The 24,637-nt window shown below is 44.1% G+C and overlaps 1 protein-coding gene across 3 annotated transcripts in view; it reads right to left on the bottom strand.

Moving 5' to 3' along the window:
* The window catches only part of LOC309350795 (ankyrin repeat, SAM and basic leucine zipper domain-containing protein 1-like), a 44,458-nt gene that overhangs the window by 13,449 nt on the left and 6,372 nt on the right, over positions 1-24,637 (bottom strand). For all 3 annotated transcript variants that reach the window (XM_081878036.1, XM_081878038.1, XM_081878037.1), the window contains exons 4-7: positions 23,606-23,717; positions 5,289-5,400; positions 4,140-4,274; positions 1,286-1,410 (exon numbers count right to left, since the gene is read on the bottom strand). In XM_081878036.1, coding sequence (XP_081734162.1) covers positions 1,286-1,410; positions 4,140-4,274; positions 5,289-5,400; positions 23,606-23,717 — 484 coding nt within the window. The remainder of the gene's footprint in view (positions 1-1,285; positions 1,411-4,139; positions 4,275-5,288; positions 5,401-23,605; positions 23,718-24,637) is intronic.

A 24,637-nucleotide genomic window follows, 5' to 3' on the forward strand; every position in this document is an offset into this window, starting at 1 on the left:
GGCAAAGCCTCGTCACAGTCTCTTAGGCGTTTGCCTTGACCCATCGTTATGAGTCGTTTAAAATGAGTCGTTTAAAATGGGTCGTTTAAAATAGCAATGGTTAAAAGGTAATAAAAAGAAATAGAAATAGCAATACAGCTGAATGTGAGCTGGCGGGCAACCAGTGAGTCGAAGGCTGCTTCCAAGGCTTCCAAGGCTGCCGGAGAATACAATTATCTGCTCATTAAAGCTGATTTACGATGCAGGCTTCACAGTTATCAGCAATGTGAACTCCTAGCATGGACTCCAACACCCTGGTACTATCTTCAGCAAGAACTTGAAAGGCTGGGAGCCTCAACACAAATTTAAGGAGGATTCAAGGTGAGCTCCGGCAAATGCGTCTTACCTCATCGCCATCTTGGAAACTCAATCTCAGAAATAAAATGACACATATTCTGTTGCTGCCCTTCAAATATTGATTAAAAATATTGATTTAAATTCAGTTCCAGTATAATAATGCAGGGGCAAAAAAAACCCTTATCAATAGCTAATTTGCGCATCCTTCATACAATGGGTCTTTTTAATCGCACCTGAAGTTTTAAAAGGCAAATACATGTTATTATTTATATCTCTGCTAAAAGAATAAAAATATTTTCCTGATCAGCTGGTTTTTATAGCTGCTTAAAGGCAAAGGAATGAGTGAACTCTAAGTCCAATACACAAATACGTTACTGTATCCTACAGATAAAAAAGTTCAACTAGCAGAGCACTCTTGGGGAGGACAGCGGAAGAAACAAAATCCATGTTGGCAATCTATGCCCTGTCAGTTTAAAGCAGCTAGGGTGGTTTCCCATCACCTACATTCTAATTTCCCGCTATATTTCCCTCCCAATTGACAACAGCTATGCAGTTTCCAACAATTTTCATTCTTTTTGAGAGGGAAAGGTGTTGGGGGAATGAAGGGGCCTTGAATCTTGCAGAGCCAAGCTTGCCCTTAAATCAATCATTCCTCTCCCCCTCCCCGCAGAAGATACCCATCCCACCAACAGTGTACATCTATGACCCTGAAACATTTTATGGGCATACAAATGGCTATGTAACTGCTGGAACTTCTCTCTAACAACAGAGCAGCTCTAACAGACTGCAGCATGAATTTTAGTATCTATTTAAAATGGAAGTGCTTTTAAAGGGAACTGAATTAAGTGTTTAAACGGTGCACTGTACTGTGTTTAAACTGTCCAATGGACAAAGTTTTCATTGCAGAATACTTTCAAAGTTAAATACATTAGCATTCGCTATTTTTTACCTGGTTTTCTGGCTTTTAAATGTATTGGGAACTGCTTTCAGAAGTTTGTGAATAGCCTCTTCTTTAGTCAGGTTGTTGAATTTTTCTTGGAAAGGGTGTTTACTCAATGAAAGTAAGCTAAAAAGCTAAGAGAATAATTAAAAACAAATTGTTAATATTATATCAAGGTACAGATTGTTTTTCATGTTTACTAATAGGTCTAAACAAAATAAAACAAAATAAATAAATAAATAAAATCCTTCCAGTAGCACCTTAGAGGCCAACTAAGTTAGTTATTGGTATGAGCTTTTGTGTGCATGCACACTTCTTCAGATACGAAAGCTCATGCCAATAACTAACTTAGTGTGTCTCTAAGGTGCTACTGGAAGGAATTTTTTAATTTAATTTAATTTAATTTTATTTTATTTTATTTCGACTACAGCAGACCAACACGACTACCTACCTGTAACTACTACTAACAGGTCTGTTACACTGTTTAGTCCAACTGGAAATTCAGCTATAAAATAGTGAGAATATGCAGAAAATTTTCTACTTCGCTATCATGTTAGACTCCATTGGTTCCCAATTAGGGGTCCGGGGACTCCTGGGGGTTCACAGAACGCACCTGGGGGTCCACAGTCCCATCCCTTGCCTCCCCAACTAAATTTTTGCCATTTCTGCATGGTAATATCACAAATTTTATGGTGTTTTAGCGCTGTGCAATTTTTCAATATATTAGCCAAAATCAGTTTTGAAATTACACCGCAATGATGATTTTGACATGGCAATAAACAGCAATGTATCGCTCCTCATGTGAAGGGGAACAGGGCAGCAGATTTCAAAGCACCGCTGATATCACACAATGATCTCTGTAATAACAGGGCGGCTAATTGCAAGGCGCTGCCTTCCCCTCACACTGACAGAGTACAGGGCAGCTGATTGCCCCCACTTCAAGGCCCCATGGCACTACCTTCCCCTGGCACTGAGACAGAGCAGCTCTTTTTAGTCAGCAGGGGACGTACATCTTTGTTGGCTGCCACCGCTGACAGCGGGCTTGATGCACATCCCCATCCCCTCCCACCCAAACCATGCAGTGGTGAGTCCGCTTCCTCTCCTCTCCTCACCCATCCTACCTCAGCGGCTGCTCCTTCCCTCATCCCCACACCTGATCTGCACACACCCCACCTGCCTGATCTCCGTGACTGCTTCTTCCCTCATCCCCATGCCTGATCTCCTTTTGCTTGCTCTTAAGTCTTTTTTACTGACAATGATGTGTGCTGTCCCTTGGCTGCCTTATTTTACTTCAAATGGAGCAAGTCACTTTTCTATCAAGTGTGTACAGTATGTTTTCAGTATTAATCCTTCCAAGTATGTTCAGCTTCAAATTTTGTTCCTCTTTGTGTTGTGGCAGTTGACCCTAGTTTCTTTTTCCAAATTAGCACATCAGTAGAAATAAATTCAGATTGTCACAGGTAGAAATATTACTCAAGAATGAATCTGAATGAAGATATACAGCAATTTCATAAATTATTACTAAGTGGCAGAGCATGTTTAAAAAACAGAAGGCAGAAGAACTAGCAAGGTCTGTCTTACAGATGATGTTGCTGAAATGCAACTACGTGCACTGGATGACTACTTGCACCATACTAATATTAAATTAAAGGGGGAAGGTTCAAACCTTGCCACTTTTATAGAGGCTGAGTCCTTTAAAAGAGGCTCTGTGGATACAGAGTACACATGTTCCAAGGGGCCTCTTTTAAAAGATGCACCCTGTATTATACTGCATTGCAGAGGTTTGAGGTCCCTTCCAATTCTACAATTCTATGAAGCTAAGAATCGAACCATCTTTTTAAACAGAAAATCATAAGAGCTTTACTTAGTAAGAGAGGCAACAAGAGGGTATGCTGACTGTGTGCCCGACAGAACACTGAAGGGAAGGGAGCTCAAGTCTCAACATAAACTTCACTTTAAAATTTGCTGCATGTAACTGTCGTAACATTCTAGAGTGCAGCGCAGAATGTTGAGTGTGAGGTGATGTGGACATATAACTGAGAAAAGGTTTTGAAAATAATCCCGTTGCATAGATACAGAAGCATCAAGAAAAGGTGCAATTTTGGCAGTGTGGAGGTGATGAACATATTGAATCTGAACAGGTAGCAATTAATTCATTGCTTACATGTCAGTGCATTTGTAGGCCAATGTCACTCCTTCCTCTGCCCCGAAAAAGGTAATCACAAGGACTTACACAGAACATCAAGGCAGACAACTGAGCTCACAAACATGAGCCCTCACATTTTTTCTGTTGTTCAGTAGTGTTGGGAAAGTGCAATGTGAAGCAAACAAAAGTTGTGTGCTGGAAGAGGCTGTTTAACCCTCCCACTTGACAATTCTTTTCAACTGCAATACCATAGCACCCAGCATATTTTATAACCCAGCATCTCAGGTTACAAAGCAACCCTAGATTTCTTGCAGAATGCCCGGTGGTAGAAATCTCTTCATGTTGCCGTTCCAAATTCAGAATAGCAAACAAAATGCAGGATCATGGCGGGGTGGGAAATTTTTGTTAGCCCCAGGCACCCCGTGGTCCCCATCTGGAATGGAGTCTGAAAGACCAGGAAAATGTGTGGATCCAGAGAGAGTAAGGCGTAAGCAACCACAATGTACAATATTGCATAATACTGTTGCTGATCTCAGAGCACACATGTTAAGGCATCAGCCTTGGTTTTCAACTCCCTGGCTTTGTGGGAATAGTTTTAACTCTTTGCAGACTAGAAGGCTTTTTATCACTGAATTATTATACCAGCTCTGTTTAGCTAAGCAACCTATGAATACAAGCATTTCAACTCAAATCTTGACACCATACACAAAATAGTACCTCTGAATGCTTGTTGCTCTTTGCAATCTCTCCTGCTGTCAGTCCATCTTTGGTCTGTATTGATTTATCAGCTCCCAATTCGAGCAACTTGAAGACTACTTTTTTATGACCTTGGCGTGCTGCCCACGTTAATGCCTGTAACAAGGCATTAAGTTGTTTTTATTAGGTAATATGGACTTTAAAACTGGATAAGGAAAGCAATTGCAACTTAAATTACCACTGAATCAATGTCTCATTCGGTTGAATCCTGCCTGCTATTCAAGCTTAACATACTGATTGTTTGTTTGTTCTCTTCTACTCTTCCAAACAAACAAATAAGTGAAAGCTCTGTGGCTTGAATCTAGAGTTGTCCTGTACAAGTTCTTAGTCAAACATGACTGATTCCCCCTTCCAGCTACAGTCCCTTGTACCACACCTCAAGCTATTCCGGAGGGTCTTCAATCCTTGAAATGGGATGGATTTTCAGGAGCCATAAGAAACTGGCAGGAAAAGAGATGAGAAAGTCCAACTCCATGAGCAGAGCTGCGATTGCAAAAGTTAACATTCACACCAGTATGTGTTCTTCCTTACATGGAATTCAGCTAGAGTAGCTGAATTTTACTATACTGTTCTTCAGATAGATTATATAATTCACCCCAAACCAGCATCAGCATCTGCATAATGAAACTGTTTTAATTCCTGAAATCAATAGACTGAAGTGGTTGAGTGATGCATGATTTTCCCCCACCTTACTCTGAAGTAAAGGTGGGGGGGGGGACATGCATCATTCAACCATTTGTGTCAGCATGGAGTTTCCAAGGCTGAAGAGAAAGCCAGGGTCAAAAAAAGAAGAAAAAAGAAAAAGAAAAAAAGCTTATTACTTCAGAAACGAAGTAAGAAAATCTATTTATATGTGGTTTATGTTATATGTGTATATCCCTTCTTTGGCTACACGTGAACTCTTCATAACTGAGAAAAAACTTAAATGTATGTGAAATAATCTGATTGTGTCAGGGGCACCCCCTCATTTTAGTAAAGTCTTTTTCCTTCTCCTCCTCCAAAAACAAATGGAGAACAAAGGGGGTGAAAGAAAATCTGAATGATGCAAGATTAAGCACATTTCAGAAATAATTAAAGCCCGTCTTATTGTTTAGAATAAAGCTCACTTACTGTGTAACCACGTTCATCCTGGGCATTTATTTCTGATCCATGAGCAGCAAGAAGAGTTACAACTTGAGGATGACCTTCACGGGCTGCATACATTAATGGAGTCATTTTCTTCCTAAGCAAAAATTCATTAAATATCCATTAAAGCAGCTATTGTGTTCTTAATCCAAACACTATTTATTCTGTTAATATTTCATATAATGTTTCTCATGTGCAAAAGCCTTAGTAAAACTTATTCAGTAATACAGTGGTACCTCGGGTTACATACGCTTCAGGTTACAGACTCAGCTAACCCAGAAATATTACCTCGGGTTAAGAATTTTGCTTCAGGATGACAACAGAAATCGTGCTGTGGTAGTGCAGCAGCAGCAGGAGGCCCCATTAGCTAAAGTGGTGCTTCAGGTTAAGAACAGTTTCAGGTTAAGAACAGACCTCCGGAACAAATGAAGTACTTAACCCGAGGTACCACTGTAAATAGCGAACCACCAACACATTAGGCCTTGAAACAACAAATCATGTAAACAATGCTGAAAGCACAACTAAAGAAACAAACTTTGCTTGTTGCATTTCACTGGAGACTCTTGGCTTTGCAGAGGACAAAAGGTTAAAATTTGGAATGCCTCAACACATGCTAAAGTATACACCGGTGGTTGGCATAGCTGTCCTGCTTGAAGAAAACCCTATGGGTAATTCCATAGTGACCAATGTAAGCTTCCTTACCTAATATTTTGTGTTTCAGCTTATATTAGTTGTAAGTCCAATTAACATAAAAATATGTGTGTGTTGATCTCCCCTACAAATATAATCAAAAAATATACAAATAGTAGTTTAAATGTTTTCTTTTTATTGCATTTTAAAATATGTTACTAATGTAACAGTTTTGCAACCGCAAGAATTTATCTGTAACTTGGATAAGTGTTTTCTCTAAAAGTATGAATGTTTTAAAAATCCACCTGCGGCAATATATACAAAGAGCTAATGTTTCATGGGCAAGTGTCAAACTTATGGTTATGTTTCCTGTAAACTGAATAGGAAAAAGTCTTCTGGCAAATGACCTGTGAGCAAAGTACATCATCAAAGTATATTGTGACAATTCATTGATAAGACACCCACAAACAAATGCTACCAAAACAAGACCCTGTGCACATAACACTTTACTACGCATTCACAAGTTGCAGGTCAGCATCAAGCCCACATGGGAAGTTGTAAAGTTCAAAGCAAGTTACACTTAGCTATAGGTAAAGGTACCCATGACCATCAGGTCCAGTCGTGACCGACTCTAGGGTTGCGCGCTCATCTCGCTCAAGAGGCCGGGAGCCGGCGCTTGTCCGCAGACAGCTTCCAGGTCACGTGGCCAGCGTGACTAAGCCGCTACTGGCGAACCAGCGCAGCACACAGAAATGCCGTTTACCTTCCACTGGGGAGCGGTCCCTATTTATCTACTTGCACTTTGGGGTGCTTTCGAGCTGCTAGGTTGGCAGGAGCTGGGACTGAACAACGGGAGCTCACCCCGTTGCGGGGATTCGAACCGCCGACCTTTCGATCAGCAAGTCCTAGGCTCTGTGGTTTAACCCACAGCGCCACCCGTGTCCCACACTTAGCTATAGCAACACTCTAATTATTTGTTTATTTTCAATCCAACATTTATCACCATTTGCAGGGAAGACAAATGTCACAGAAGCCCTTTATATGAAAAGGATTTCATACTGATAAATATCTTTTTGTACCACCAATGAATTTTCTTTTCAATTTCTCAATCTCAAACTCAACAATAACCAAGTTGTCAACTGACTTTCAGGGGCTGTTTCTGTTTCTGCTTCTGCATTTTATTTCAGAATAATCACATTTCCCATAGGGATATTATTTCCTGTGTTTGTGGTACTCATTTTAAATTTTGTTAAAAGGTCATTTGCACTTCATCCTTTTATATGGTTATACTGTTCCCTGAGGTGAGGCAAGAGACCAGCTCCTGAGGGGAATTTTTGTGTCTCTAGAACAGTCCTTGCCAACCTTTTTTTGGTCATGCTCCACCTAGACACCTCTAAAATCCTGATGCCCCCAAATGACATATAATTCTTATTATTCAAAAAGCAAACTCCTATTCACATGGAGGAAGTCCAAAAGGTCATTTCATTCTCCAATTGCTGCCCTTAAAAATCAAGTTGCCCCCCTGTGGGGCATGTGCTCCATTTTAGAAACCACGACTCTAGAGTAAGGGAGGGGAACCTCTAGCTCAGCGCTGGCGAAGCTATGGCATGTGTGCCAGAGAGGGCACTCATAGCCCTCTCTGTGGGCACGCGTGCTGTCGCCACAGCAGGGCTGTAGTTTCTGTGCCGGGGTGGGGGAGGAGGAGAGGAGGTCTCTTGCGCCATCCAAAGGCTGCGGCACCAGGGCATGGCGAGCAAGCAAGCAAGGGGCTGAGCAGGCATTGACTTTTGATACGCCAGGGCCTCCTGCCAGTCTGTTTTTCCTATTCGGGAGTAAGCCGCCTTGAGTTCAGCAGGGCTTAACTCCCAGGTCAGTAAGCATATAAACACAGCAACCTAAGAAGGGGCTGCTGGGTTTACATGTTCGCTGGGCTTTCCCGTGGAAGCCAACAGAGAAATTCATTCCATGGAGGTTGCGATCAAACAGCAGCCAAAGAAATGGCTAATAATAATAATAAATTATTTATACCCCTCCATCTGGCTAGGTTTATTTATTTATATTTACAGTCATACCTCGGGTTAAAGTAGCTTCAGGTTGAGCGTTTTCAGGTTGCATTCCGCGGCGACCCAGAAGTAATGGGTTTTGCTGCTCGCACATGTGCAGACGCTCAAAATGACGTCATGCACATGCGCAGAAGCGGCAAATCGTGACCCGTGCACATGGGTTGCGTTCTGCTCAGGATGCGAACGGGGGTACAGAACAGATCCCATTCACATCCAGAGGTACCACTGTATTTGTATGTGTGCACACAATCATTATCTCATATTAAAAATTGGGAGGGTAGCTCTTAGTACAACCCACCAGTGTACACTAGTGGCCAGAATTGTGTAACCTTCTGGAAAAACGTATTTCCGAGGTTTGATGGCTCATAACACCACTTTGTTTTGGAGTAATACCAGTGCTTTTTTTCTGTGGGGATGCAGGGGTACACATACTCCTAAACATTTTGTGAATTTAACAGAAGAAATTAACTGTATTTATTTTCCCCGATATGGGACGCGGGTGGCGCTGTGGGTTAAACCACAGAGCCTAGGACTTGCCTAATGGAAGGTCGGCAATTTGAATCCCCGCAACGGGGTGAGCTCCCATTGCTCAGTCCCTGCTCCTGCCAACCTAGCAGTTCGAAAGCATGAAGTGCAAGTAGATAAATAGGTACCGCTCCGGCGGGAAGGTAAATGGCGTTTCCGTGCGCTGCTCTGTTTCACCAGAAGCGGCTTAGTCATGCTGGCCACATGACCCGGAAGCTGTACGCCGGCTACCTCAGCCAATAAAGTGAGATGAGCACCGCAACCCCAGAGTCGGTCACGACTGGACCTAATGGTCAAGGGTCCCTTTACCTTTACCTTTACTTTCCCGGATCTGAACTGTATTTCCGCTCCCGCCCCCCCGTGATTATCTTGAGTCAAAATGAGAATACCCCCTAAACTTTTTTAAAAAAAGAAGCAGTTATACCATAAAATTATTTATCAATGGAAAGATAATTTAATGAAAAATGTAATGCAATAACTATTATGAAGGATTATTTATTACAGCAGTCATAAAGAAGAAATGTGAAACACGCAAAAAAAAAAAAAAAAAAGATATACAGGTTAAATTGCCATGTTGGCACTTTGCGATAAAAAAGTGAGTTTGGGGTTGCAGTGTGGGCACTGTCTCTAAAAGGTTTGCCATCACTGCTCTAGCCCATGGGCCAATCTTGGCCTGCCAGGCATCCACATTCGTCCTATGAAGCCAGGGTTACCCACTCAACACCTGATATCATACAAGTAAGAGCAGGGCTTGACCAAAACTGTTTTGTGCAGCTACAAAAGCACACAACAACCAGCTGGTTGTCAGGAGCCTTTAAAGCACTGCACAATACAGGGACCCAGTGCTAAAAAATCAATCCCCGCCCCACATCTGCTGATATTATGCAAGTTGCACATTGCAGTGTTACAATGATCACAATAAATGTTGCATGCAAAACACATACCGTATTTTTCGCCCTATAAGGTGCAACGGCCCATAGGGCGCATCTAGGGGGGGTTTTGGGGGGGGGAATAAAGAAAAAAAATCCCCCCCCAGGCGCGGGGCTGGAGCGGGGGAAGCTTGAGCTTCCCCCGACCCCAGCACAGGCTGCCATCCGCAAGCCTTGGGAGCCCGCCGGGAACTCCCGCCGGACTCCCAAGGCTTGAGGATATCTGCCCGAAGCCCGGGGCGCACTGCACAGCTGCTATCCGCCAGCCCCAAAGACCAAGTCGGGGAACAGCGGGAAGGCGGCGTTCCACCTCCCCGCTGTCCCCCGAGCTTGTGGGGCTGGCGCTGGGGAAAGCAGCGCTTCTCCCCTCCACCAGCCTCCAAACCAGGTTGGGTTTGGAGGCTGCTATCCGCAAGCCTTGGGAGCCCGGTGGGAACTCCCGCCGGGCTCCCAAGGCTTGCGGATAGCTTCCTGAAACCTGGACAGCAAGAGGGGTCGGTGCGCACCGACCCCTCTCGCTCTCCAGGCTTCAGCGAAAGCCTGCATTCGCCCCATAGGATGCACACACATTTCCCATTCATTTTTGGAGGGGGGAAAAGTGCGTCCTATAGGGCGAAAAATACGGTATAAAGTAACATATCACCACATTTTCTTAATGTTAAGATCATAAAAAAGGAGAATAAACTTAAAACATATAGAGTTTTTCTTTTCATTTATGTGGTAAGGGGAGTATGTGTTTTTTGTGACCAATGTAATACATTTGAGTTTTATTATCCTAAGCTCATCTGCTTTTGTAAAATTTCTTGTCAATACAATAAAGGTCATTAACCTATTGTCTATTTTCTTGGAAAAGTCTTTAATTGAACTTGGGGGGGGGGGGTAAGAGAAATTATGCGTCATATTGTGTGCCATGCTTTTGTTTGGTTTTCTTGTTTGTAAAATGCTATTTTGGAAGACTGTTGCCAGATAATGAAATTACGGGCAACTAAATTTAAAATAATATAGTATAGGTTAACTATATATGACAATGAAAAATGGGTCTGTAGATTAACATTTTCATGGAATTACATATAAAAAAAACACAGCAAGGCTTGTTAACCATCTTACAAACCACTAGAGGGACCCATAAAACACATGATGAAGGGCTGCACTTCTTTCAAAAATGCTTGCAAATGGACTTGCTCAAGTCTTCATTCCCAGGTAACATTTATAAGAGAAAATGGGGAAAAGGTCACAATCCTATTTCTCTTGATTTGATTTACCATAGAAAAAGAAAGCGCTTAATGAGAAGAGCAAATAGTTGAACCATATCATTTGTTGTAAGAATCCAAAATAACACCTCATCAGTTACAATGATATCATCTCATTGTTAAAAATAAATAGGATTACACCAATGTAAGTTTGGATCTTGGTTGGATCAAATGTACCCTCAAGTACATTTGAAATGCACAAATGCTTTGAGAAAATGTCCATTTCCTAAGTTCATTAACAATGAATGCATGGGTTGTCATTTCAAATGATGCATTATGAAAGTTTGGCCATTTCAAAATTTTATCTTTGTTAACTAAATAGAAGGAAGATGAATACGATAAATTAGATGACTCTCAAGAGGAACTTAAGAACACTGCACAAGAAAATGTTCTGCAAAATTTTCCAGTTCAAAAATCTCCACAAAATCCACATCACCACACATATTGCAAGGCACTTAAAAATTGTCTAGCCCAAGTATGGTGGACCTTCGGTTCGCTGGCCAAATCAGGTCCAGAGAAGGTCCCAATTTCATCCACAAGGTTGTTTCCCCAAAACCTTTCCCACATGCTCCACACCTGATGGCCTATGCGAGATGCATCACTGCTAAGGTATAATTATGAGCCTTAAGCTGTATTTTGGATTGTGCACTGGCAAGAGAGGCTTGCTGTCACCACCAATCAGTTGGTATCAGTTCCCCAGGGGATTCTGTAGCATAGCCAAGTTCAGCAGAATGTGGGGCTTGAAGGTACTGCCTGTCACCTGATAGGCGCTAACCAAGGTCACTGGAGAACTCAGCAGTACAGCCAACCCCTGCGAAACCAGAGCCTGACGTCAGTACTGATCAACAGTAACCACTTGGCTGGGTTTGGAGCTTCCTTTCTAATTACAAAGGAAAAGTGAATCACCTAGATAGCTACCGGGGGGGGGGGGAATGGGACATAGTTTCAACTCATTTGTCAAAATGACCTGCTGAGCATGGATGAACAGCTAGATCCAGTACCCCACCACTAATCCACTCCAGTCACCACCAGTTCCCCAAAGTATAAAACAATTCTCAATATTAACTGTCACCTCCCCAAGATTATTTGCCTTAGGAAAGCAGGAAAACATTGCACCAACTCTAGGACTGGGTGATATCTGGTTCTCAGCATCGTGATATATCACCAGCTAAATATTGTGATTTAGTGATCTATCATGATGTCTGAAACATGAAACAATGTAGGATGGAGGGTGGAGACAAAGGAGCAGTCATCGGAGACTGAGTCATAATGAATCCCACCTTTATCATCTACTATTCTAGCCACTTGATTACGCTCGCTTTTCTAGCCATAAGCCTAGAAAACTTATTTCCAAACTCATGATACACTCTACTTGTTCAGGACATAGCAGTGCAGATTTATTCTAAATCTAATGCTTGGTACCTACTTACACAACAGATCTTTATACACTTGTGGGATTCTTACGTTTTTATGTTATCATTCCAACACGACCACTTCCTGATTCAGTTTTGTTTTACCTCACCCCATTGATGTTTTAAATCAGTGTTCCCCAACCTTGGGCCTCCAGCTGTTTTTGGACTACAACTCCCATCATCCCTCGCTAGCAAGACCAGTGGTCAAGGATGATGGGAATTGTAGTCCAAAAACAGCTGGAGGCCCAAGGTTGGGGAACACTGTTTTAAATGACAGCTTCCTTCCTACAATGCCCTCAGGAGTGGCATTTGTATTAAACAAACAATAATTTTCAGATTGTAGTTTTTCCTTGATCTTTTGTCTCTGCAATAACCCCATAGGTAGCCACCAAGTTGGTATTGATGATCATTTTTTATATAACAACAATTCCAATAATGCTGTGGCATGATCTCAAACCAAAATGATCCCTATTTGATTTTGGAGTACCAACACATTTGTGGTCTTATGATGGCTTCGAACATTCAGCTGTACTATATTATGTGAAACCTTTCTCAATATTAGAGATCGCATGGATTTGGCATACAAGGTGTGCTATTGCTTATGTTTTTCTTTGTCAAAAACTATACACGTGTCAGAGGCCGCACATATGCTGATAGTGCACAAATGGGAAGGTGCCTGTACATTAGTAAATACAGAGCTAGGTGGGACAGTGAGTTGTCTGACTTAGTCTAAGGCAGATTTGTACATTCCGCATACAAAGTACTTTTTCATACAAGCATATAATCACCTTATGGAATTCACTGCCATATGATGTAGAGAGGGAAACAGGGTTAAATTGCTTTAAAATAAGATTAGCCAAGTCATGAAAAATAGGTTTCCCATAAATATGGCTAATGTGGCTAACCACTAAAGAAAACAGGATGTTATGTACTGATAAAACCTTTAGTCTGATCCAGCAGGTTTTATGCTCTTAGTAAGCCTTTTAAGCTGCTGCAATATACTTGAGACGTCAGCTACTAACAATAAAATGAAGCTGAACAATAAACAATAGGAACTGTTACGCATAGGAATGACTCACCATCCCAACAGTGGGATGTAATACTAGTCTACTTGAAGATAGTATAAAACGTCATCTGATAAGGCATTGTATCACTTGTTGGTACCACAGTCAGAGGAAGAGAATCTTGAAGCGACTCAAAGGAACTGTGTACAAAGAAAACCAATGCAAACTATGAGCTTTCAAATATTAACTAGAATATCAAGAAAGATGGAACACAACCATCCATGTATCCACCGAACGTTGGTAAGGGACAATGGCCTCCAAAGGCAAGCAGATTTAGGTCAAGCACTGGGGAGGGGTGCATTTTTTTACCCTCAGAATATTTTCATTCTGTAGAGAGTTAACAGTTCCACCACAAGATGGCAACAGATGCTAGACAAGTATGGTAGCAAATTTTGCAGAATGTTCTGCAACTTTTCATTTTTCACATTTGGGACGATTTCTAAAATGTATTCCTGAACCTAAGTAATTTAGTAGATTACTACAGGACTTTTCAGTCTGGCAACCAGGTAACTATTACAAATGGAAGTTTGTAATAAATAAGTTTGCACTTCACCTGGAAGACACACAAACCAAATGGAGCAGGGAGGTCCCATTCAAGTCTACTCACAAATTTCATGGGCCTCCTTTTAAAGACAATCCAACTCAAGTTTAGTTTGTGAGTAGGTTCCACTGACTTCCCTGTTTGTTTGAATTTTAATGAGTTTCCTGGGTGACTTGCAAATTGGCATACACATGGTTTGGCTTCAGCATTACATCTGAACCATGGTTTGTGATTTTCTTGCTCCAGACAAATCATGAACTATTTTGTTCTTGGCTTATTGATTGGGGTTTGTCTGGGTTCATATGTAGCAATACACCAATCCATGGCTTAGCTCTGGGTAGCGTGCCAGAAGCAAGACTAGGGGAGGAATGAAGCAGTCACACTTTTTGTTGGGAGAACCTGCACACTTGTGTGTTCATACTTAGCCGTGGTTTGGCTTATTTTTACATAGTAACTGGGTCACTGATCTTAAAAAGTAAGAAAAAAAAGTTATGAGTGACAAGATTTCAATCTCAAATTTAGGTAGCTATTCATGGATTGATTAGGGGTCTTCAGGAATGAAGATAATGTATTAAGGGGGCCCACCAGGGGGTGCACTGGAAGATGGCCGACAATAACATCTCTCCGACCCACACGAGGTACCGTATTTTTCGCACCATAGGGCGCACCGGACCATAGGGCGCACCCAGTTTTTAGGGGGGGGGAATCAAGAAATCCCCCCCCAGCCCCAAAGAGGGTTGCGCGCGGCTATGGAGCAAGCCAAAGCAGCACGTGGTATGGATCCCGCTTGCTGTTTTGGCTTCCCCTTTAGCCCCGTGCAGCCTTTCCCTCCCGGGAGAGGCTGCGTGGGGCAAAAGACTCCATAGCCCCGTGCAGCCTCTCCTTGCCGGAGGGGTTGCGCGCAGCTATGGAGCAAGCCAAAGCAGCAAGCGGGATGGATCCCGCTCGCTGTTTTGGGTTCCCCTTTAGCCCCGTGCAGCCGCTCCCTCCCGGGAGAGGCTGCGTGGGGCTAAACACTCCATAGCCCCGTGCAGCCTCTCCTTGCTGCGCGCAGCTATGGAGGAAGCCAAAGCAGCAAGCGGGATGGATCCTGCTCGCTGTTTTAATAATAATAATAATAATAATAATAATAATAATAATAATAATAATTTATTATTTATACCCCGCCCTCCCCAGCCAAGGCCGGGCTCAGAGCGGCTTACAAGCAATAATAAAAGCAAGATGAATTATTACAAACTTAAAAACAAAAATAAAATTCAGCATTAAAATAATGGAACTTTAAAATATTAAAATGTAGCCTCATCGCAGGAGGAGAAGGAAAAGAAGGGGGGAAAAGAAAGAAAAAGAAAAAAAAAGAGAGAGGGAAAAAAAGAGAGAGTGAGGGAGGGAATCAAATTGGCTCCAAGCCAAAGGCTAGGCGGAACAACTCTGTCTTACAGGCCCTGCGGAAAAAAATCAGATCCTGCAGGGCCCTGGTCTCATGAGGCAGAGCGTTCCACCAGGCCGGAGCCAGAGTTGAAAAGGCCCTGGCTCTGGCCGAAGCCAATCTAACTTCCTTAGGGCCCGGGACCACTAGGGTGTTGTTATTTATGGACCTTGAGGCTCTCCATGGGGCATACCAGGAGAGGCGGTCCCGTAGGTACGAGGGTCCTAGGCTGTGAAGGGCTTTAAAGGTCAAAAGCAGCACCTTAAATCTGACTCTGTACTCCACCGGGAGCCAATGCAGCTTGAAAAGCACTGGGTGAATATGCTCCCATGGCAGATACCCCGTGAGGAGCCTCGCTTCAGCATTCTGTACCCGCTGGAGTTTCTGGGACAGCTTCAAGGGCAGCCCCGCGTAGAGCGAATTACAGTAGTCAAGCCTGGAGATGACCGTCGCATGGATCACTGTGGCCAAGTCAGGGCGGGAAAGGTAAGGGACCAACTGCTTGATTACCCACTTGATTGACCACCCTCCCGAGAGGCTGCGTGGGGCTAAAGACTCCATAGCCTCGTGAAGCCTCTCCTTGCCGGAGGGGTTGTGCGCAGCTATGGAGCAAGCCAAAGCAGCAAGCGGGATGGATCCCGCTCGCTGTTTTGGGTTCTCCTTTAGCCCCGTGCAGCCGCTCCCTCCCGGAAGAGGCTGCGTGGGGCTAAAGACTCCATAGCCTCGTGCAGCCTCTCCTTGCTGGAGGGGTTGCGCGCAGCTATGGAGCAAGCCAAAGCAGCAAGCGGGATGGATCCCGCTCGCTGTTTTGGGTTCCCCTTTAGCCCCGTGCAGCCGCTCCCTCCCGGGAGAGGCTGTGTGGGGCTAAAGACTCCATAGCCTCGTGCAGCCTCTCCTTGCCGGAGGGGTTGCACGCAGCTATGGAGCAAGCCAAAACAGCGAGCGGGATGGATCCTGCTCACTGTTTTGGCTTCCCCTTTAGCCCCGTGCAGCCTCTCCCTCCCGGGAAGTGAAGAATCATCATTAAAAGATTGGTATGTTGGACTGAACCGGAAAGAGGGGGGAGGAAAAAACTTTTGTTTTTTGTCTTATGTGAGTATTCAATAACCCTCCCCTCCAGAGAGAAGAATCGTTGCAAACTACTAATCACAAGCAGGAGAATAAGAGACTGTGTGGAAATGAATTATTGATTAAAGAGAGGACTGGTGGAAACATTGGGGATTGGAAGGAAAGCTTTATGACGCAGCTAAAAATGGAGCTTCGTTAAGACAGGCTTGCTCATAGAAGGACGAGGGGGAGGAGGACCAGGGTCATCGGAATGTGAATGTATGGTGATCGGAATGTGATCTTGACCTGGCAGAGCCCCCGGAGATATAGATTGGCAAGCCTGTGAAATCAACGGACAGACTGTGGGAATGTTTTTTACGGAGGTGTGGAAATGGCGTCTGTCCTTTATGTGATAGGACTCTTGCAAAGTGTAAAACCCACACAGGATATGTTTGTTTTCAACCCGCTTGTGAAGATTATCAGAGATCACAAAGAAAGGAATATATGATAACAACAAGAAGATGAGGAAAATAACAAAGAGACTATCTGGACAGAACTGGATAGAACTGTTTAATTAAGCAGCAGCAAGAGTGATGTTTGGACCCCTTTCGGGGCTTGAAGTATGGGTACCCCCAACAAAATTAAAAAAAAAAAAATTGGCTGTATTATTTGGAACCAATGTGATTTGGAATTGATGTGATTTGATTGGCCTGTTAATAAAAATTATACTTTTTTAAAAAGAAGATAATGTATTAAATGTCTATTGTTATTATAATAGAATTTACACATCTATGATAAATGTTTTACTGCTAGGTAAAATTTATCTCACATCACAGATGATTTCCAGGTTGACAAAAAAAAGAAACCTCTTCTTTTCAACTTTGAAGTCATCAAGTATTATTGCCTGGGATGTCTCTCAGTGCAGACCCCATTTACTGTATGTTCAAGAAAGGTGAAAGATAACTGTACAGTAGAACAGCTTTCAAAGTTACAAGGCAGCAATTTAAAGGAAAATATTTAATTGACACTTAACTGCAAACAAACACACAAGAATTTCTTTTAGGCTCAATCAAGACAACAAGCCAAATATCACTATACCACATACTTTGTAGTTTGTCTGTCTGTCTGTCTCCCTTTTCCCTTTGAATTGCTTTTGCATGTGAAGTAGATGCACGATCTGAAAGTGAAGAAGAAAGGGAGCTCCCTTTTTGGAGAACTTGTAACCTATAACCCAAGAGGATTAACACTCTTTCAAGTTCAATACAAAGCCCAAAGGTTCCAACAGTTAAGTGTTATTGGCTCAGCTCCAGTGATAAAAGAGTTCAGCATTATCAATAAAGCAATGGAAACTACACAAAAAAGAAATGTTTCCTTTGCGAACTCAAAAGAACTAAGATGGCACAAGAGATCCCTGCAAATAATGTACCAAGTTTCATTGATATCAATAGCCATTGTTTTATAGTACTGGCACTCAGATATGTGCTGTGCTCTGCTTGTTCTCTATGAATTCATTCTGACTCAAAGTACTATACTGTATAGAGGAGGGCTCCTATCAGGTGCTGTAATGTAGCTTTATGAAGGCTGAGTCTGATGAGCATCTAAGTTAAGCATTAAGGAAACAATATTGGGGGTCCAATCAGGGTGTGGCATTAGCCAGTGAGGACCCTTGCAGAAACTGTCTGCAAAGCATTTTTATTTTGCGATTTGTTGTGGTTTAGTCATTTAGTCGTGTCCGACTCTTCGTGACCCCATGGACCAGAGCACACCAGGCACTCCTGTCTTCCGCTGCCTCCCGCAGTTTAGTCAAACTCATGCTGGTAGCTTCGAGAACACTGTCCAACCATCTCGTCCTCTGTCGTCCCCTTCTCCTTGTGCCCTCCATCTTTCCCAACATCAGGGTCTTTCCCAGGGAATCTTCTCTTCTCATGGGATGGCCAAAGTATTGGAGCCTCAGCTTCAGGATCTTCCAGGAACTTCCAGTGAGCACTCAGGACTGATTTCATTAAGAATGTATAGGTTTGAAATTGCAGTCCATGGGACTCTCAAGAGTCTCCTCCAACACCGTAATTCAAAAGCATCACTTCTTTGGCGTTCAGCCTTCTTTATGGTCCAGCTCTCACTTCCATACATCAGTGTTTCCCAACCTTTTTTGGGCAAAGGCACACTTGTTTCATGAAAAAAATCTCGAGGCACACCACCATTAGAAAATGTTTAAAAAATTAACTCTGTGCCTATATTGACTATATATAAAGTAACTCTCTTTAATAGGAATCAAATAAACACAAAGAAAGTATTTTATAATTACTTTATTATGAAATAGTAAGTACCGTATTTTTCGTCCCATAGGACGCTCCGTCCCATAGGACGCACCTACTTTTTTGAGGGGGGAAATAAAGGAAAAATTTTTTTCCTTTATTTCCCCCCAAAAAAACCAGGTCGGGGAACAGTGGGATGGCGGTGCTGCGCCTCCCCGCTGTCCCCCGAGCTTGTGGGGCTGGCCCATGTCTGCCTGGCGCGAGGGGCGCTCTGCTTCAGGGCGCCCCGCGCGTCCGGCGGCAGGCTACAGTCCGCAGCATGGGGAACCCTCTGTTTCAGGGTGCCCCATGCGCCCCCCGGGTGCGCAAGGCTTGCCAACACGAGCGCGGAGCACGGGGCGTCCTCCGAAGGGCGCCCCGTGCTCCGCGCTGCCAGCTGCCGCCCGCAAGCCTTGCGCTCCTGGGGGGAGATCCCCCGGGTGCGCAAGGCTGGCCAACACCAGCGCGGAGCACGGGGCGTCCTCCGAAGGGTGCCCCGTGCTCCGCGCTGCCAGCTGCCGCCCGCAAGCCTTGCGCTCCCGGGGGGAGATCCCCCGGGTGCGCAAGGCTGGCCAACACCAGCGCGGAGCACGGGGCGTCCTCTGGAGGGCACCCCGTGCTCCGCGCTGCAGGCTGCTGCCCGCAAGCCTTGCGCTCCCGGGGGGAGATCCCCCGGTGCGCAAGACTTGCCAACACCAGCGCGGAGCACGGGGCGTCCTCCGAAGGGCGCCCCGTGCTCCGCGCTGCCAGCTGATGCCCGCAAGCCTTGCGCTCCCGGGGAGAGATCCCCCGGGTGCGCAAGGCTGGCCGACACCAGCGCGGAGCACGGGGCGTCCTCCGAAGGGCGCCCCGTGCTCCGCGCTGCCAGCTGACGCCCGCAAGCCTTGCGCTCCCGGGGAGAGATCCCCCGGGTGCGCAAGGCTTGCGGACACCTGCGTGGAGCACGGGGCGTCCTCTGGAGGGCGCCCCGTGCTCCGCGCTGCAGGCTGCTGCCCGCAAGCCTTGCGCTCCCGGGGGGAGATCCACCGGGTGCGCAAGGCTGGCCGACACCAGCGCGGAGCACGGGGCGTCCTCTGGAGGGCGCCCTGTGCTCCGCGCTGCAGGCTGCTGCCCGCAAGCCTTGCGCTCCCGGGGGGAGATCCCCCGGGTGCGCAAGGCTTGCGGACACCAGCGCGGAGCACGGGGCGATGGGATGTGGGAGGGAGCTCGCTCCCCGCCCCGCGTGTGCTCGCTGCCGCCGCCCCGCCTCTCGCCGCCCAACTCGCCCACCTCCCTCCCACGGCACACCAGTGTGCCGCGGAACACCGGTTGGGAAACACTGCCATACATCACTACTGGGAAAACCATAGCTTTAACTATACGGATCTTTGTCGGCAAGGTATATGCACTTTTCCCAGGCTATATGTCTCTGCTTTTTAAGATGCTGTCTAGGTTTGTCACTGCTTTTCTCCCAAGAAGCGGGCGTCTTTTAATTTCATGACTGCTGTCACCATCTGCAGTGATCGTGGAGCCCAAGAAAGTAAAATCTCTCACTGCCTCAATTTCTTCCCCTTCTATTTGCCAGGAGGGGACTAATTCTGCAATTAGTCACCCTATAAAAGGGGGGTTGACTCTTGAGTAATATGGGTTGACTCAAGTTCAATAGGGAGAACACGTTAGAATTCTCTCCCACATGACATTTATGTACATCGAATGGATTTAATAATTTATTTATTGATTCAAGAGGTTACGTCTCATGAATAAGGAACTCTAAAAAGGTAACAAGATTAAATACATGTAGTATTGTTTAAACCCTTCAAACTTATGGCTGATATTTTTCTTCTAGGGAGCAGATTAAAGACGTATACTATGATAACTGTTCTGTATCTCTGCTTTGGTGTCATTGATAGTAGGATTTATTACCTAAAAGATAAATGCAACACTTTTCCCAGGCTATATAGATGTAGTTAGATGTGCCATTAAACCAAGTTAACTATCATATAATAAAACCAAGGCCACTGAAATAACACAGTAGAGCTGGCATGATACTATCAGCAACAATAAATATATTCTGTTAAATTTTAATGTGTCAAGTAACTAGATAAAATTCTCAAACATTAACCAAGCTATCAACAACAACAAAAAGCCATACACTGTCCCCATTACCCATTTACTTGAAAATTGCACTGAAAATACAGAGTACTGCTAGGTTGGCAGGAGCAGGGACCGAACAATGCCTGTTTTCTGGTCATGGGAGTGAAGCTGGAAAGGGTGGAGCACACTTTGGGGCTCCCCAGATGCATCTTGGATGGTGCACCTGAGCAATGAGAAATGGTACTAAGGCCAGACAACAGCTACCATATTGGCCCAAATATAAGCTGCACCCGCAAATAAGCCGCACCTTTACAATTCGGAGGGGGGGAGAGAAAAAAATACAATACCCGAAGGCGCTCCCTTAAAATTCCGCAGGCAATCACATCGGTAAATGGCAAATGTATAAGAAAATCCTATGGGTACTAAAGAGGACCCGCAGTATGTCCCTCGGGTAGGACAGGTGCCGCTTCACCACGCTCCTGGTGCCGCTTGCCACGCTCCTGGCTGCATGCTGGGCAGGGGGAGCCATGCAGCGTTGCTGGTGGATTTCCCCCTTCCCAACCTGGGGAGAAAGGACTAGCGACTGCATGCAGGGTGGGTGCAGCTTCCCCACGCTCCTGGCAGTTTACCCGCATTCTGGGCAAGGGTGGGGGGCGCTGCATTGCTGGTGGCTTCCTCCTTCCTGGCCTTGGGGGAGAGGACGGAGGACTATACGTGGGGCAAGCGCCGCTTTCCCATGCTCCTAGTGTGTTTGACTTGTGCTCCTGGCTGCATACTGGGAAGGGGGGGAGCCTTCCCCCTTCCCTGCTTCCTCCCTTTCCCAGCTGGAGGGGGAAGGGCGGGGAAGCTGTGGGCAGGGACTGCTTCCCCGCATTCCTGGCAGCATCACGGGCTGAGGGGAAACCGTGCCACGGTGCCGGCGGTCTTCCCCCTCCCCCACGTTCTTTCCTAACCAGCTTTGGGGGAGGCTGGGGAAGCTGTGGACGAGACGGGACGGGAGCGATATCGTAAAAGCCCATTTTCATGGTCAGAATTTAGAAAAAAAAGTGTGGCTTATATTTGGACCAATACAGTATCTACAATGCCAAAGATGCCCTAAGTAAAACAGCCACTACTTGAGGCTCTTTCAGGGGAAAATGAACACAGAGACTCTGAGTGCATGCTCCTCAAGTTCAAAGAGGAGACAACAACGGAGGGAAGGCAAGTTAGGCCTCGATACTCAAACTGTCCATGACAGGTTACCAAACCTACTGCTTACAGAGAATCTTACCAGCAACAAAAAGGAGCTCTTGGAGAGGTCTGGCAATGCTAATATTAGGGAAATATGTTCAATGAGTATTGTGTTGAGTCCAGGTGGTGAGGGGTGGGCATCAAAGGTCTCAGTGGGCTGGGGTACTTTTTCCCAAAGGAAATCTATCTCTGCACAGAAGCCACTGAACAGCCAACAGAATAAGCCTCTGTGGTTTGTGGGATTGGGGCGAACAAAGAGCATTTAACAAAAGGTAACTGTTTACTACAGTAAGCACATAACCACATGGTTCCCTGTACTGTCCATGCAGAGTAGAAAGAATTTTACCATTCCCTTGCTCCCCTGGATTTCTGATTGTGTAAAGTTCTCCTCAGTAGTGGGTAGATAATAAAACAGTGTTACAGATAATCAACTACAGTGGTACCTCTGGTTAAGAACTTAATTCGTTCCAGAGGTCCGTTCTTAACCTGAAACTATTCTTAACCTGAGGTACCAGTTTAGCTAATGGGGCCTCCCGCTGCTGCTGCGCCGCGATTTCTGTTCTCATCCTCAAGTAAAGTTCTTAACCCGATGTACTACTTCCAGGTTAGCAGAGTCTGTAAACTAAAGCGTTTGTAACCCAAAACGTTTGTAACCCAAGGTACCATTGTACCAATGTGGGTCAGTGTGAATGAGGGCTTGTTAACACCAGGAACTAGTCAATTGCCTGGTAAGCTGTGATAAGGAGGCATCACCGTCATGAAAGTAGGCATGGAAATATTTATAAATTGGAAGTGAACAAATTGTCTCTCCACCTTCCTCACTTCTGATTCACTGCAAATGACAGTATATGTGTACATGTGGGCACGAAGGTTAGTGCAATTTTGAAGTCTCGTAATGTTAGTGGTCTTTCTAGCAAATTGGCTGTGTCCAGCAAGAGATAAGCTCTGAACAGATGGGAGATTTCCATAGCAAACAAATACGCTAATATTTATATCCTGCCTGACAACAGTTTCCAAGATGGCTGAAAACTAGTGGAAATTAATATAGAAAATGTAAGATTCTTTTAAAAATACAGTTGTGAGTCATGGAAGGCTTTAAAACAGGGGTGGCTCTCCAGATGTTGCTGGACTCCAATCCCCATCAGCCAGCATGTCCAGCGGTCAAGGATGAGGGGACTTTTGGTACAACAACACCTGGAGGGCTATTTCTGCTTTAATGGAACAGTTACAGAAAATGTTCACTCTTCAGGTCTAAGATATTATCACTGCCAATGTTATAGCTATTTAGCTTAGGAAAATAGTTTACTTTTCAAGAGGAGTGGAAAATTTAACAAGATAGTGTTTTTATAGTATTTGAGAAACTAGAAAGTAGCAGCTCTGAAAGAAGTATCCTCCACACAACGAACATTGTAAGCGGATGTAACATTCAAAATGCATTGAGTTTCTAGTCCTCAATCAAACCTGTTCTTCTACAGCAAAACACTGCATGCTGAAAAATTAGTTTGCTTACTGGATCAACAGCAAAGTTTAGCCAATACAATGAAGTAAGTTCAAATCTTTTATCAAGTTTCTCAATGCAAATGGTTAACAAATATTACAAAACCATTTGGAGGGCTACTTCAGAAGAGGACAAAAGGTTTAGGAGAAAACAGTACCCACATAAGGCACTGTCAGCAAACAGAAACATTGGTAGTACATATCAGAGAGTGAAGGCCAAAGACTTACTCAGAAGTTATCTATTGGTAGTAAACATGACAGAACAAGTTCAATTAAAAACGACTATAAGTCAGAAATTTGGAGATAATGTTGTTTGCTTACCTACAAGCAGCATTAGGGTTAGCATTTCTTGAGAGAAGCAGTTCTACACACTTTAAAATCTGCTCTTCTGAAGTATGTGCTGTACATGCAGCCATCAATACTGTATATTGATCTAAATGAAAATTATACAAATAACCAATGATTTCTATAATAAAACACAATAACCAGACATCGTAAAAAATAAGTGTACAAAGACCAATGCTCGTTACAAGCACAATATACAGAAAGCATCAACTGCATTTAATTGGAAATGGAGAATTCATAACACTAAATTTGTTTAAATTTCAAGGGAAATTTCCTACTGGTCTCAATTTGAAATTTAAAGTGTAAACTTTAAATGCATATTTAAACTCAACTACAGGTTGCTAGATTTAATACTTATTTAAAAGTATGTTCTTTTATTGTACCTGAACAACCATAAATATGTTAAAATACTCCATATAGTTTTTTGTCCTTGTGTTTACAACCAGTTTTGGATAAAATCAGATTTATAGCTTAGAGGATACTCCATTATATGGTACTTGTGAGATAAGCAGGTAGCATCAGTGTCGAGAGGTGCCTCTTTCCAGCTTTGGCTGGTTTTTCAACACCCCTTCCTAATGAAATGAAATGCTAACCATGGGCATGAATGCCCATGTGACCTCAAGCTAGTGAAGACATGGCTGTTTAAAATGACCTTCAGCTGAATATTTCCTGTTATTTTAAGCTTAGATTCTAATGACTGTTTGATAATTATTGTGATCCTGGTTTTTATACTAATATTTGGATTGAAAATTTAGCTGCCAATTGCTATTAATTAAACTGTTATATCCAGAGACTACACTGTCCCTTCAGCTCTCTGCATTCCACCAGGTTTCCATTGTGCCCACTATATCCATGCTCTCCTTTACAACCAAGCACTCAAACTTTCCCATCTCAGTTCAGACACTTCTAGTATTACCATATAAAACCTATACACTTGTGTCTTTTTCCAAATATTTCTGATATGTGTGTTTTTAAGTTACAGCACTCCAGACTCCTTGAACTGCTGTC

This window comes from Podarcis erhardii (assembly GCF_964252035.2).
Source record: "Podarcis erhardii genome assembly, chromosome: 10".
Taxonomy (NCBI): Eukaryota; Metazoa; Chordata; class Lepidosauria; order Squamata; family Lacertidae; genus Podarcis; species Podarcis erhardii.